The 13648-nt window shown below is 39.2% G+C and overlaps 4 protein-coding genes across 4 annotated transcripts; 2 read left to right on the forward strand and 2 right to left on the reverse strand.

The window, feature by feature from the left end:
- The first annotated feature begins 828 nt into the window (after positions 1-828).
- On the forward strand, positions 829-3126 carry LOC120636476 (protein ALP1-like). Its single transcript, XM_039907974.1, has 2 exons — positions 829-1281; positions 2081-3126. The coding sequence occupies exons 1-2, from the start codon at positions 983-985 to the stop codon at positions 2964-2966; spliced, it is 1185 nt and encodes a 394-aa protein (XP_039763908.1). The 5' UTR covers positions 829-982; the 3' UTR covers positions 2967-3126.
- On the reverse strand, positions 1296-3319 carry LOC120636479. Its single transcript, XM_039907979.1, has 2 exons — positions 3125-3319; positions 1296-2020 (listed from the first exon to the last, which is right to left on the reverse strand). The coding sequence occupies exons 1-2, from the start codon at positions 3303-3305 to the stop codon at positions 1314-1316; spliced, it is 888 nt and encodes a 295-aa protein (XP_039763913.1). The 5' UTR covers positions 3306-3319; the 3' UTR covers positions 1296-1313.
- A 945-nt stretch (positions 3320-4264) lies between these two features.
- LOC120636480 lies at positions 4265-6495 on the forward strand. Its single transcript, XM_039907980.1, has 2 exons — positions 4265-4725; positions 5766-6495. The coding sequence occupies exons 1-2, from the start codon at positions 4548-4550 to the stop codon at positions 6461-6463; spliced, it is 876 nt and encodes a 291-aa protein (XP_039763914.1). The 5' UTR covers positions 4265-4547; the 3' UTR covers positions 6464-6495.
- On the reverse strand, positions 4727-6942 carry LOC120636474 (protein ALP1-like). The gene is made up of 2 exons (XM_039907972.1): positions 6553-6942; positions 4727-5678 (listed from the first exon to the last, which is right to left on the reverse strand). Exons 1-2 carry the CDS (start codon positions 6834-6836, stop codon positions 4772-4774), a joined length of 1191 nt encoding a protein of 396 aa, XP_039763906.1. The 5' UTR covers positions 6837-6942; the 3' UTR covers positions 4727-4771.
- Between the last annotated feature and the right edge of the window lie 6706 nt (positions 6943-13648).

Genomic DNA, 13648 nt, shown 5'->3' on the forward strand with positions numbered 1-13648 from the left:
TCGGAGTAGAGACTGCTCGCGTGCTGGGTACTTACGGTGGAGTGCTCAGTAGGATGGGCGGCGGAAAAGCCCCACGTGTAAGCATTGTGATTATACGTCCTTGACTTCAGGTGACAAACGGCCATACAATAGATAAAAGCTAGACACCCTACGTACAGAGAACGAACAAGTTATTATCTTTAGTATTTGATGTATGTATTAAAAAAGAAATAGTGGCAATCAAACTGATCTAAAAGCCCTCGAAATAATGAATACCACTTACTTCTGCCTAAGTGAAAGAATGGAAGGATACTTTAAATTCACTAGCCTAGAGAACCAAAATGATGCTATGGAGTTTCTTACGCCTCTTCTCAATGACAATTGACATATGGACACCTTACGAATTGGAAGTAGTTCAAAAAGACAATATCAAAAAAGAGATGATGAATACTCCGTTATGCAAGCAGTCTACTCCGAATACGTCAAAGAAGTCTGCGTACGAGGTTTGCGTACGCAGACTTCTTTGACGTATTCGGAGTAGACTGCTTGCATGCCGGGTACTTAAAGTAGAGTGCTCAGTAGGTTGGCCGGCGGATGAGACCTTCGTGTGGTCGTAGTGGGTTTATTTCATGGCGTCAGGCGGAAAACGGCCATAAAATAGATAAAAGGTTAATAGAAACCCTTACCTTACGAATTGGAAGTAGTTCAAAAAGACAATATTAAAAAAGAGATAAATATGAAAAACCTCCCGAGGTCCACAAAGCCGGAGATGAATACTCCGTTATCAAACCTCGTACGCAGACTTCTTTGACGAATTCCGATTAGACTGCTTGCATGCCGGGTACTTAGGGCCGCCGTACACGGACTGCTCGAGCAGTTAGCGGCTGAGTGAAATACACGGACCGCTCGAGCGGTCGGCGTCGACTGCTTGAGCTGTCGGTTGTTGACTGCTCGAGCTACGACTCAACTGCTCGAGCAGTTGATTTTCTACCACAGTCGAGTCATGGATTCTGACGAGGAAGCACTGCTTTTGCTGCTCCTGCTCAGGCGGAGACGACGGCGGCGACGTCAAAAGAGAAAATTTTGGGTTCATCCAATTTTGCAATTAAGAGAACAACGTGGACAATTCCATCATTTGTTTATGGAACTTAGAAGTGATGAAGAAAAATTTTTCAACTATTTTAGAATGTCAAAGTCTTCGTTTGATGAATTGTATAATATACTAAAGTCTCACATTAAACGGGAAGACACAATTATGAGGAGAAGTATCGAACCTGAAGAAAGACTAGCAGTAACATTGAGGTAAGAAAAATATATAGTAATTATTAAAATTTTTATTCATTAAAAATATTGGAAATTACATCATCGGACATTACAGAACATGATGAAAGGTCTTCAAATTGAGAATTTTGGTCATCAGCCATTGATGTAGAGGGGCCGGTTGCTGATCTAGAGGGACCAGGCACTGATGTAGAGGTAGAGGGGCCAGTATTATAACCCCATGGTCCACGATAATCATTAAACGATGAATATCCCCTGTCACCATAACTCGAAGGATATGTGTGATTTGTCATCCCTTTAAAGTATTTCACTACGTTAAGTATTTCGGTCTTAGCATCTAATTTATAATGCTCATTAATTTTTTTGAATTCGCCAACTAATGATAGTAAAAACAATTTATCTTCATCTTCATTATCAATGCGCGAATTCTGCGTTTTTTCATCTAAACGTTTGGATAATTTTTCAATTAAGACGTTCTCATCTGTGATTTTAGTAGTTAATTTTCTTTTGTTTCTTTCTCTGGGTATTTTATTTTGACCATTTTCGGTTTCTCCGGACGTAATTTCAGTGTGCTCACTCTCTTGTAAACTATTTGTTTTGTCGGGTCTATCTTCTATTATTGCCTTTAAAAAAGACATCTGCTGATAATATGCATATGGCCGAATGTTGAGGGCTGCTGAACCACTCTTTGGTTTAATTTTTTTAGCATATCTGGTGTATCCATCTCTTAATGTTTTCCATTTTTTCTGTATTAACATGGCTGTAACAACAAAAAAATATAAGTTAGTATAATTGATTGATTTATAAATATGTTTTACAGGTATTTGGCAACTGGATGTACATTTATGGATTTGCAATATAGTTTTAGAATAGCATCAACAACAATAGGTAAGATAGTGAGGGATGTTTGCAGAAATATATGGATACATATGAAGGATATGTGTATGGAACAACTAACTAAAGATAAATGGAAAGACATAATAAATGGTTTCAAAAAAAATGCTCAGTTTCCGAACTGCCTCGGTGCCGTTGATGGCAAACATATTAGAATAATACAACCCGCGCAAAGTGGATCGTCATATTATAACTATAAAAATTATTTTTCGATAATACTTCTAGCAGTATGTGATAGTAATCATATGTTCACTTTCGTGGATATAGGCTCATATGGAAGGCACGCTGACTCGACTATTTTCGAAGAGAGTTGTCTATATAAAATGTTACAAGAAAAAAAGTTAAATATACCTCCACCTTCTGCAATATCACAAAATGGACCGTTATTACCGAATGTGTTTATTGGGGATGAAGCGTTTAGCTTGCAGGAAAATTTAATGCGTCCATATGGTGGCAAGAATTTACCAGAGAAAAAAAAAATTTTTAACTATCGGTTATCACGTGCGAGGCGATATATTGAATGCACGTTTGGCATATTAGCTAATAAATGGCGGATCTTTCATAGACCACTCAACGTCAACGTTGATTTCGCAGTGGATATAGTAAAATCATCGTGTGTTCTTCACAACTACGTAAAACAACGAGATGGAAATAAATTTGAGGATACGTTTGAGGGTCTTCCTTATTCTATAATACATTCAACCCAGCAAGTTCGTCCAGGTGGACCTATGTTAACAACAATCCGTGAAGAATTTGCTAATTACTTTGTGAGCGAAGAAGGCAAACTAGATTGGCAATGGAATATGATATAAATCAAAAGGGCGCCGTCCGTATAACATAGCCTCTGTATTCTTTTAAATATTAAAAATATAATAAGAAGCAAAACAACTATTATATTGTTACCAGTCTGTTTTTTAATAATAAATAAAATAATAAATGTGTGTGTTAAATGACTGACTTTTTTACTTACCGATTTGATTTTTTTCTTCAACTGGTTTTTCATCAAAGTTCTCAATTACTTGGGCACAAATAATTGCCCATGCATTGTTCTTCTTTATTTTGTCGCTGTGTTCCTTAAGTTTATAGTTCCAAATAAGTTCTTGCGTTTTAATTGCGCTAATAAGGGCATCACTATCGCACACGCCCTCCATGTTCAAAAAACAGCCGGCAAATGAGAAAACAGACGCCGCGAGGCCGCAAAGGGCGGGGGGGAGAGGGAAGTCGGAGAGCTGTCGACTGCTCTAGCGCAGTCAACGGCTCGAGCAGTCGGTGTATGCCTCGCAACCGCTCGCGAGCGGTCGACGGCACGATGGAATTTCATCATGCAGTTGACGGCTTGAAGCGGTCGCGACTGCTCGAGCAGTCGTGTGTACGGCAGCGAATGAATGACTATAGTTCACTGCGCGGTCGCGGCTTTAAGCAGTCGGTCTCAACTGCTTGAAGCAGTCCGTGTACGGCGGCCCTAAAAGTGGAGTGCTCAGTAGGTTGGCCGGCGGATGAGACCTTCGTGTGGTCGTAGTGGGTTTATTTCATGGCGTCAGGCGGCAAACGGCCATAAAATAGATAAAAGGTTAATAGAAACCCTTAGTACATAGATCCAAAAAACCAAAATATCCATTTAGACCTTCAACTTATTTCAGGTTCATCGTCACATACAAACTTGCAAAAAAATAATACCTCCATAACATGTCGATTCAATTTTCCGCGGCAAGACATGAGACACGTATAGTATCCGTAATGGAGCGAGAATTTGTTTACTCAAGAAACAAGAGGAAGATGCTTGGATAAATAATTACCACCCGCAGTTATTCAGCAATAATAAATAATAAATATATTACGACAATACACACATCGCCATCTAGCCCCAAAGTAAGTAAAACGACTGACGAATATTTTTATAAATAAATACTTAGAATATACATATAAACACCCGGACACTGAAAAACATTCATGCTCATCACACACACATTTTCCAGTTGTGGGAATTGAACCCACGACCTTGGGCTCAGAAAGCAGGGTGGCTACCAACTGCGGCAATCGGCCCGTCAATGCGGATCAAATGAAGCGATAGCGTACTATTGCTAAGTACCTATAAAAATTAGAACCCGAAGGCCGGGTTCCCACTATGCCGGACCGGCAGATCTCCCGGTCCGGTAAAATTGCCGGAAGGCCTAGTGGCGGTACAAATTGTATGAAGCTATTCACATGATCCCGAGTCTGGCTTTTTCGCCGAGCCCGGCATTTTTACCGAGCGTTTTGTCACTACAAAATGCCGGCAAAATCACCGGACCGGAATAATGTGAACCAGTTCGACCCGCGTTCCCCGCCCCGCCCCGCCCGTTCTCCCCGCACTTCATTCGGCTCGCATTTTCTGAGTAAAGTAGACGTGTAGCATGAGCGACATACAAATAGAAACTTTAATTACGCTTGTCCAAGAGAGACCTGTTCTGTGGGACAAGACCGAAGATGTCTATAAAGACAAAAACTTAAAGTTAGCAGCATGGCGTGAAGTATGTTTAATACTGAAACCAAACTTCGATGAACTGGAAGAAAAAGAAAGAAAACAGTACGGTGAGTTTTTTAAATATTTTTATTGATAAAAATGCATTCACAAATTTTAATTTATAGCTGCTGCCTGCCACGGAACGGAACCAATATCCGAAACAAAATAATTAGTAAATGCTGTTCGTATAGCATTGGCATTAGGGCCACCTCGAGTCGACCCATTTCGATCCACGGGTCTCGTTTCTTGTTCTTGTCCATTTTCTATATTTTGGTAACTTTCAAAATTTATACCGTCTTTTTCTCTAACAAAATTATGTAAGACTGTACAAGCTTTAATTACTTTAATTGCTGTGTCTACGTTCAGATCTATAGGCCGATGGAGTATTCGCCACTTATTTGCTAGAATACCAAAAGCGCACTCAACGTACCTTCGTGCTCGACTTAATCTATAGTTAAAAATCTTTTTATCATTATTCAAATGTGTACCTCCATATGGACGTAGGAGATTAGGTGTTAAAGCAAAGCCTTCATCGCCAACTAGTATAAACGGTAATTCCTCGTGCATGTTTGTATGAAGTGGTCGAGGCTTTGGTACATTTAAAGTACCATCATTGATTTTTTTCCAAAATATACTATCCTTTAATATAGTGGAATCGCATTCCTTGCCATACGAGCCCACACTGATAAAAATAAATCGGTACTCTGAATCGACAATTGCCATTAATACAAAAGAATAATATTCCTTGTAATTAAAGAACATAGAACCACTCTTGGCTGGCTTCAAAATTCTAATATGTTTGCCATCTACTGCTCCAATACAGTGAGGAAAGTTGGCTTTTCTTTCGAATCTTAAAGCGATGTCCTCCCATTCTCTCTCAGTATCAGGCAGCTTAAGAAAATCTGTCTGTAGGCTTTCCCAAATGACGTTGCTCATTTCTTTTATTATTTTACTTATTGTCGAAACGCCTACTCTGTATGAGTAATGTATTTCTTTGAATGAACATCCTGAAGCTAAATATCTGAAAAAAGTATATTTTGTTACTACATATTACATTATATGTCACCAATAAATAAATTCAATTCTGATATTTTTTTATTTATTTCAGGAAAACTGGTTTCAACTAAATGGAATAATATACGAGATTCATGGCTTAAGACGGTGAAAAAACAAAAAGATGAGTCTAAATCTGGATCTTCGGCCAAAAAGACACGAAATTATTTATATCACGAGCAATTAATGTTTTTGAAAAAGGTCTCCGAACCTCGACCGCCTCATGAGTCGGGTTCAAAAAAAGCAAGAACCGAGACTGAAGTAGGCATGGAATCAGATTTTCGTTCATCTTTAATTAAAGATAAAAGAACAATTGATAATAAAGAAGTAAATGAGAAGATGTCAAAGTTTTTGGATTCCAGAATGAACCCAGAAAAAGAAAACCATCATCTTTCTTTTTTCAAAGGCATTATACCAGTCTTGAACACTTTAACTATCGAAGAGACTTTAGAATTTCAAGCCAGCGTCCTGACAATGTTGCAAAAAATTAAAAGTAGGAATTATGAGAGAGAGAATTACGGACATTGGCGTCATTATAATCAGATGACCGGACCAGATCAGTATACTCGCTCTGGATACTACACACATCCTAATCAACAGGCGACACCTACGCAAGATCAACACTCTGGATACTCTACAACACCTATACCATCAACTTCTTCCCAAATTCCAGTGAATCCAGTTTCGCCAACAGCATCTACTCATTCCATATACTCCCAAGAGTCAGAATATTTAGATTTTGAAGGGTTTTAAATTTGAGTACAAATAAATACTTAAGTGACTAATTTGCATTTTTAATTAATAATTATTTATTGTCAAAAGAACACACACACACACTTTACCTTAAACAAATGGCCAATCTTTGTTCTGGGCAAATACATTCTCTAAAACTTGTATTTCGTACTCTTATGCCTGGTGAAAGTCGTCCCAGTAAATCGTCAAAAGTGGTTGTTGTCATTCGAAAATAATTGAAGAACTTTGATCCGTCACTTCTAAGTTCACCCATCAATGTTTCAAATGTCCCTAGTGTAAATCTTTCCCGTAAAATAGGATGTACCCAATACTTTCTTCTTTTATTTTGCCTTCTGTACCACCACCACCACAACACAACAATTTCGTCGTCCATTGTGGGCACAGGTCCAAATTCAACTGAGGTGCTTTAAATGTGAACACTCTGTCCGGTGTCCGGTTTCCGGCAGATCTGCCGGTCCGGCATAGTGGGAACCCGGCCGAAGGAGTAGATTCTGGAACAGCTCGAACAATACAACAAATACAACGCGAAAAGTTCTCGAAATAATGAATACCACTTACTTCTGCCTAAGAGAAAGAATGGAAGGATACCTTAAATTCACTAGCCTAGAGAACCAAAATGATGCTCTGGAGTTTCTTACGCCTCTTCTCTATGACAATTGACATATGGACACCTTACGAATTGGAAGTAGTTCAAAAAGACAATATTAAAAAAGAGATAAATATGAAAAACCTCCCGAGGTCCACAAAGCCGGAGATGAATACTCCGTTATCAAACCTCGTACGCAGACTTCTTTGACGAATTCCGATTAGACTGCTTGCATGCCGGGTTCTTAAAGTGGAGTGCTCAGTAGGTTGGCCGGCGGATGAGACCTTCGTGTGGTCGTAGTGGGTTTATTTCATGGCGTCAGGCGGCAAACGGCCATAAAATATTAGGTTGTTCGGAAAGTCATTTCGTTTTTTCCCGCCAGAGGACTTAATTACGTTTTTTCGAAACTAACTTCACACTTAAGCCCCATAACCATTATATGTCTTGAGAGCTGATATTGCAAGGCTTGTGTGTGAAAAAGTTCTATTAATTCTACCCAGTAGTTTTTGGTTGGTGCCCTTTTAAATATGGAGAGCAATAAGCAGCATTTTCGTCATATTTTACTTTTTAACTTCAGAAAAGGTAAAAATGCTGTCCAAGCGAGAAAAAAATTGACGGATGTGTATGGAGAAGGCGTGTTAACAGTACGCCAGTGCCAGAACTGGTTTGCAAAATTTCGATCCGGCAATTTTGATGTCGAAGATGCACCACGGTCTGGAAGGCCGGTCGAAGCTGACAAAGATGCGATAAAGGCATTAGTTGATGCAAATCGGCGAATCACCACACGAGAGATCGGTGAGAGGTTAAATTTGTCGAATTCAACTGTTTATGGCCATTTGAAAGGCATGGACTTAACCTCGAAGCTCGATGTGTGGGTGCCCCATGTCCTTACCGAGCGAAATTTGTGTCGTCGTGTTGACGCGTGTGATTCGCTCCTCAAACGTCTAGAAAATGATCCATTTTTGAAGCGGATTATTACTGGGGACGAAAAATGGGTTGTATACAACAATGTTAAACGCAAGAGGTCATGGAGCAGAAAAGATGAACCGGCTCAAAGCGTGTCAAAAGCCAACATTCACCAAAAAAAGGTGATGCTCTCCGTTTGGTGGGATGTCAAAGGAATCGTTTTTTTTGAGCTTTTGCCGGACAATACAACGATTAATTCAGAAGTCTATTGTCATCAGCTGGACAAATTGAATGATTCACTTAAAGAGAAGAGGCCCGAATTAATCAACAGGAAGGGTGTAGTGTTCCACCAGGATAATGCGAGACCTCACACAAGTTTGGTCACTCGCTAAAAACTTTTACAGCTTGAATGGGACGTACTGCAACATCCACCATATTCTCCAGATCTGGCGCCTTCCGACTACTATTTGTTCCGGTCCCTGCAAAATTTTTTGGATGGCAAAACCTTTACCTCAAATGAAGATGTCAAAAACCACCTGGACGAGTTTTTTGCCAGCAAGAACAAAAACTTTTATGAGAGGGGAATTATGTTACTGCCAGAAAGATGGCAAAAGGTGTTGGACCAGAATGGCCAATATATAATTTAATAAAATATTTATTCATTATACGAAAACTGTCTTTCATGTTCCCCAAAACAAACGAAATGACTTTCCGAACAACCCAATAGATAAAAGGTTAATAGAAACCCTTAGTACATAGATCCAAAAAACCAAAATATCCATTTAGACCTTCAACTTATTTCAGGTTCATCGTCACACACAAACTTGCAAAAAAATAATACCTCCATAACATGTCGATTCAATTTTCCGCGGCAAGACATGAGACACGTATAGTATCCGTAATGGAGCGAGAATTTGTTTACTCAAGAAACAAGAGGAAGATGCTTGGATAAATAATTACCACCCGCAGTTATTCAGCAATAATAAATAATAAATATATTACGACAATACACACATCGCCATCTAGCCCCAAAGTAAGTAAAACGACTGACGAATATTTTTATAAATAAATACTTAGAATATACATATAAACACCCGGACACTGAAAAACATTCATGCTCATCACACACACATTTTCCAGTTGTGGGAATTGAACCCACGACCTTGGGCTCAGAAAGCAGGGTGGCTACCAACTGCGGCAATCGGCCCGTCAATGCGGATCAAATGAAGCGATAGCGTACTATTGCTAAGTACCTATAAAAATTAGAACCCGAAGGAGTAGATTCTGGAACAGCTCGAACAATACAACAAATACAACGCGAAAAGTTCTCGAAATAATGAATACCACTTACTTCTGCCTAAGTGAAAGAATGGAAGGATACTTTAGATTCACTAGCCTAGAGAACCAAAATGATGCTCTGGAGTTTCTTACGCCTCTTCTCTATGACAATTGACATATGGACACCTTACGAATTGGAAGTAGTTCAAAAAGACAATATTAAAAAAGAGATAAATATGAAAAACCTCCCGAGGTCCACAAAGCCGGAGATGAATACTCCGTTATCAAACCTCGTACGCAGACTTCTTTGACGAATTCCGATTAGACTGCTTGCATGCCGGGTACTTAAAGTGGAGTGCTCAGTAGGTTGGCCGGCGTATGAGACCTTCGTGTGGTCGTAGTGGATTTATTTCATGGCGTCAGGCGGCAAACGGCCATAAAATAGATAAAAGGTTAATAGAAACCCTTAGTACATAGATCCAAAAAACCAAAATATCCATTTAGACCTTCAACTTATTTCAGGTTCATCGTCACACACAAACTTGCAAAAAAATAATACCTCCATAACATGTCGATTCAATTTTCCGCGGCAAGACATGAGACACGTATAGTATCCGTAATGGAGCGAGAATTTGTTTACTCAAGAAACAAGAGGAAGATGCTTGGATAAATAATTACCACCCGCAGTTATTCAGCAATAATAAATAATAAATATATTACGACAATACACACATCGCCATCTAGCCCCAAAGTAAGTAAAACGACTGACGAATATTTTTATAAATAAATACTTAGAATATACATATAAACACCCGGACACTGAAAAACATTCATGCTCATCACACACACATTTTCCAGTTGTGGGAATTGAACCCACGACCTTGGGCTCAGAAAGCAGGGTGGCTACCAACTGCGGCAATCGGCCCGTCAATGCGGATCAAATGAAGCGATAGCGTACTATTGCTAAGTACCTATAAAAATTAGAACCCGAAGGAGTAGATTCTGGAACAGCTCGAACAATACAACAAATACAACGCGAAAAGTTCTCGAAATAATGAATACCACTTACTTCTGCCTAAGAGAAAGAATGGAAGGATACCTTAAATTCACTAGCCTAGAGAACCAAAATGATGCTCTGGAGTTTCTTACGCCTCTTCTCTATGACAATTGACATATGGACACCTTACGAATTGGAAGTAGTTCAAAAAGACAATATCAAAAAAGAGATGATGAATACTCCGTTATCAAACCTCGTACGCAGACTTCTTTGACGTATTCGGAGTAGACTGCTTGCATGCCGGGTACTTAAAGTAGAGTGCTCAGTAGGTTGGCCGGCGGATGAGACCTTCGTGTGGTCGTAGTGGGTTTATTTCATGGCGTCAGGCGGCAAACGGCCATAAAATAGATAAAAGGTTAATAGAAACCCTTAGTACATAGATCCAAAAAACCAAAATATCCATTTAGACCTTCAACTTATTTCAGGTTCATCGTCACACACAAACTTGCAAAAAAATAATACCTCCATAACATGTCGATTCAATTTTCCGCGGCAAGACATGAGACACGTATAGTATCCGTAATGGAGCGAGAATTTGTTTACTCAAGAAACAAGAGGAAGATGCTTGGATAAATAATTACCACCCGCAGTTATTCAGCAATAATAAATAATAAATATATTACGACAATACACACATCGCCATCTAGCCCCAAAGTAAGTAAAACGACTGACGAATATTTTTATAAATAAATACTTAGAATATACATATAAACACCCGGACACTGAAAAACATTCATGCTCATCACACACACATTTTCCAGTTGTGGGAATTGAACCCACGACCTTGGGCTCAGAAAGCAGGGTGGCTACCAACTGCGGCAATCGGCCCGTCAATGCGGATCAAATGAAGCGATAGCGTACTATTGCTAAGTACCTATAAAAATTAGAACCCGAAGGAGTAGATTCTGGAACAGGTCGAACAATACAACAAATACAACGCGAAAAGTTCTCGAAATAATGAATACCACTTACTTCTGCCTAAGTGAAAGAATGGAAGGATACTTTAGATTCACTAGCCTAGAGAACCAAAATGATGCTCTGGAGTTTCTTACGCCTCTTCTCTATGACAATTGACATATGGACACCTTACGAATTGGAAGTAGTTCAAAAAGACAATATTAAAAAAGAGATAAATATGAAAAACCTCCCGAGGTCCACAAAGCCGGAGATGAATACTCCGTTATCAAACCTCGTACACAGACTTCTTTGACGAATTCCGAGTAGACTGCTTGCATGCCGGGTACTTAAAGTGGAGTGCTCAGTAGGTTGGCCGGCGGATGAGACCTTCTTGTGGTCGTAGTGGGTTTATTTCATGGCGTCAGGCGGCAAACGGCCATAAAATAGATAAAAGGTTAATAGAAACCCTTACCTTACGAATCGGAAGTAGTTCAAAAAGACAATATTAAAAAAGAGATGAATATGAATTATGAATATGAATTTATGAAAAACCTCCCGAGGACCACAAAGCCGGAGATGAATACTCCGTTATCAAACCTCGTATTGGTTAAGAATTGCTGTTTTCGGATTGGTTAGTTTTTAAATAGATTATTTTATTGGTTGTAATATTAGGACAATTTTGTATAAATTAGGCTAGGTTTGACGATGAATTATACTCAGTTACCAACCATCGTGAGTTTCACTTACCTACAACCATCTGGAGGAACTAAAGTACGCAACACCTTCATAGAATAAAGATATATAAAAGTAAAAAATGCAAGTACTGCGAAAATGAGGAAGCTGACGTGAATCCTATTATATTCAGTTGTTCAGCTTTTAGTGTTCAGACATTAATATTAGTCAGTGAAATAGACAGTATTAACACTGAAAACCAACATAAAACGAGTGATCCCCGCCACATTAAAAACTTATTAAGAAATAGTTTATATTTTAAGCCTATTTTTGCTTTTATTTGTAATAGTGTAGAAAAATTGTAAGATTTAAGTTAATTGTAATGTTTCAAAGAAAATGATAATTACTTAGTTTGAAGCTAAACTGTAATATTTTTTTAAAGGCCTTAAAGGACTTGAATACATGGCCGTAAAATAAATTTAAAAAATAATAACAATGTTATGAACCCTCGGGGTAGCCTGATTCCCTAGAGGACGCATCTCGAGGTGGCGGATAGGGAAACGCTCAATGGTGGATCAAACCTCAAAAGGGTAGGAGGGAAATAGAATACCTCCCGAGGAGCACTAAGCCGGAGATGGATACTCCGCACGCAGGCTTCTTCGACATATTCGGAGTAGAGACTGCTCGCGTGCTGGGTACTTACGGTGGAGTGCTCAGTAGGATGGGCGGCGGAAAAGCCCCACGTGTAAGCATTGTGATTATACGTCCTTGACTTCAGGTGACAAACGGCCATACAATAGATAAAAGCTAGACACCCTACGTACAGAGAACGAACAAGTTATTATCTTTAGTATTTGATGTATGTATTAAAAAAGAAATAGTGGCAATCAAACTGATCTAAAAGCCCTCGAAATAATGAATACCACTTACTTCTGCCAAAGTGAAAGAATGGAAGGATACTTTAAATTCACTAGCCTAGAGAACCAAAATGATGCTATGGAGTTTCTTACGCCTCTTCTCAATGACAATTGACATATGGACACCTTACGAATTGGAAGTGGTTCAAAAAGACAATATCAAAAAAGAGATGATGAATACTCCGTTATCAAACCTCGTACGCAGACTTCTTTGACGTATTCGGAGTAGACTGCTTGCATGCCGGGTACTTAAAGTAGAGTGCTCAGTAGGTTGGCCGGCGGATGAGACCTTCGTGTGGTCGTAGTGGGTTTATTTCATGGCGTCAGGCGGAAAACGGCCATAAAATAGATAAAAGGTTAATAGAAACCCTTACCTTACGAATTGGAAGTAGTTCAAAAAGACAATATTAAAAAAGAGATAAATATGAAAAACCTCCCGAGGTCCACAAAGCCGGAGATGAATACTCCGTTATCAAACCTCGTACGCAGACTTCTTTGACGAATTCCGATTAGACTGCTTGCATGCCGGGTACTTAAAGTGGAGTGCTCAGTAGGTTGGCCGGCGGATGAGACCTTCGTGTGGTCGTAGTGGGTTTATTTCATGGCGTCAGGCGGCAAACGGCCATAAAATAGATAAAAGGTTAATAGAAACCCTTAGTACATAGATCCAAAAAACCAAAATATCCATTTACACCTTCAACTTATTTCAGGTTCATCGTCACATACAAACTTGCAAAAAAATAATACCTCCATAACATGTCGATTCAATTTTCCGCGGCAAGACATGAGACACGTATAGTATCCGTAATGGAGCGAGAATTTGTTTACTCAAGAAACAAGAGGAAGATGCTTGGATAAATAATTACCACCCG

Source organism: Pararge aegeria, chromosome Z (assembly GCF_905163445.1).
Source record: "Pararge aegeria chromosome Z, ilParAegt1.1, whole genome shotgun sequence".
Lineage (NCBI taxonomy): Eukaryota > Metazoa > Arthropoda > Insecta > Lepidoptera > Nymphalidae > Pararge > Pararge aegeria.

Bases quoted from the DNA above. Each gene is read 5' to 3' on its own strand.
- LOC120636474 (XM_039907972.1), bottom strand. From the start codon at position 6,836: ATGGACGACGAAATTGTTGTGTTGTGGTGGTGGTGGTACAGAAGGCAA. The intron at 5,679-6,552 runs GTAAAGTGTGTG...TACTTTTTTCAG, and splicing joins AGATTGGCCATTTGTTTAAG to ATATTTAGCTTCAGGATGTT.
- LOC120636480 (XM_039907980.1), top strand. From the start codon at position 4,548: ATGAGCGACATACAAATAGAAACTTTAATTACGCTTGTCCAAGAGAGA. The intron at 4,726-5,765 runs GTGAGTTTTTTA...TATTTATTTCAG, and splicing joins AAAAGAAAGAAAACAGTACG to GAAAACTGGTTTCAACTAAA.
- LOC120636476 (XM_039907974.1), top strand. From the start codon at position 983: ATGGATTCTGACGAGGAAGCACTGCTTTTGCTGCTCCTGCTCAGGCGG. The intron at 1,282-2,080 runs GTAAGAAAAATA...TATGTTTTACAG, and splicing joins AGACTAGCAGTAACATTGAG to GTATTTGGCAACTGGATGTA.
- LOC120636479 (XM_039907979.1), bottom strand. From the start codon at position 3,305: ATGGAGGGCGTGTGCGATAGTGATGCCCTTATTAGCGCAATTAAAACG. The intron at 2,021-3,124 runs GTAAGTAAAAAA...TTGTTGTTACAG, and splicing joins TGAAGAAAAAAATCAAATCG to CCATGTTAATACAGAAAAAA.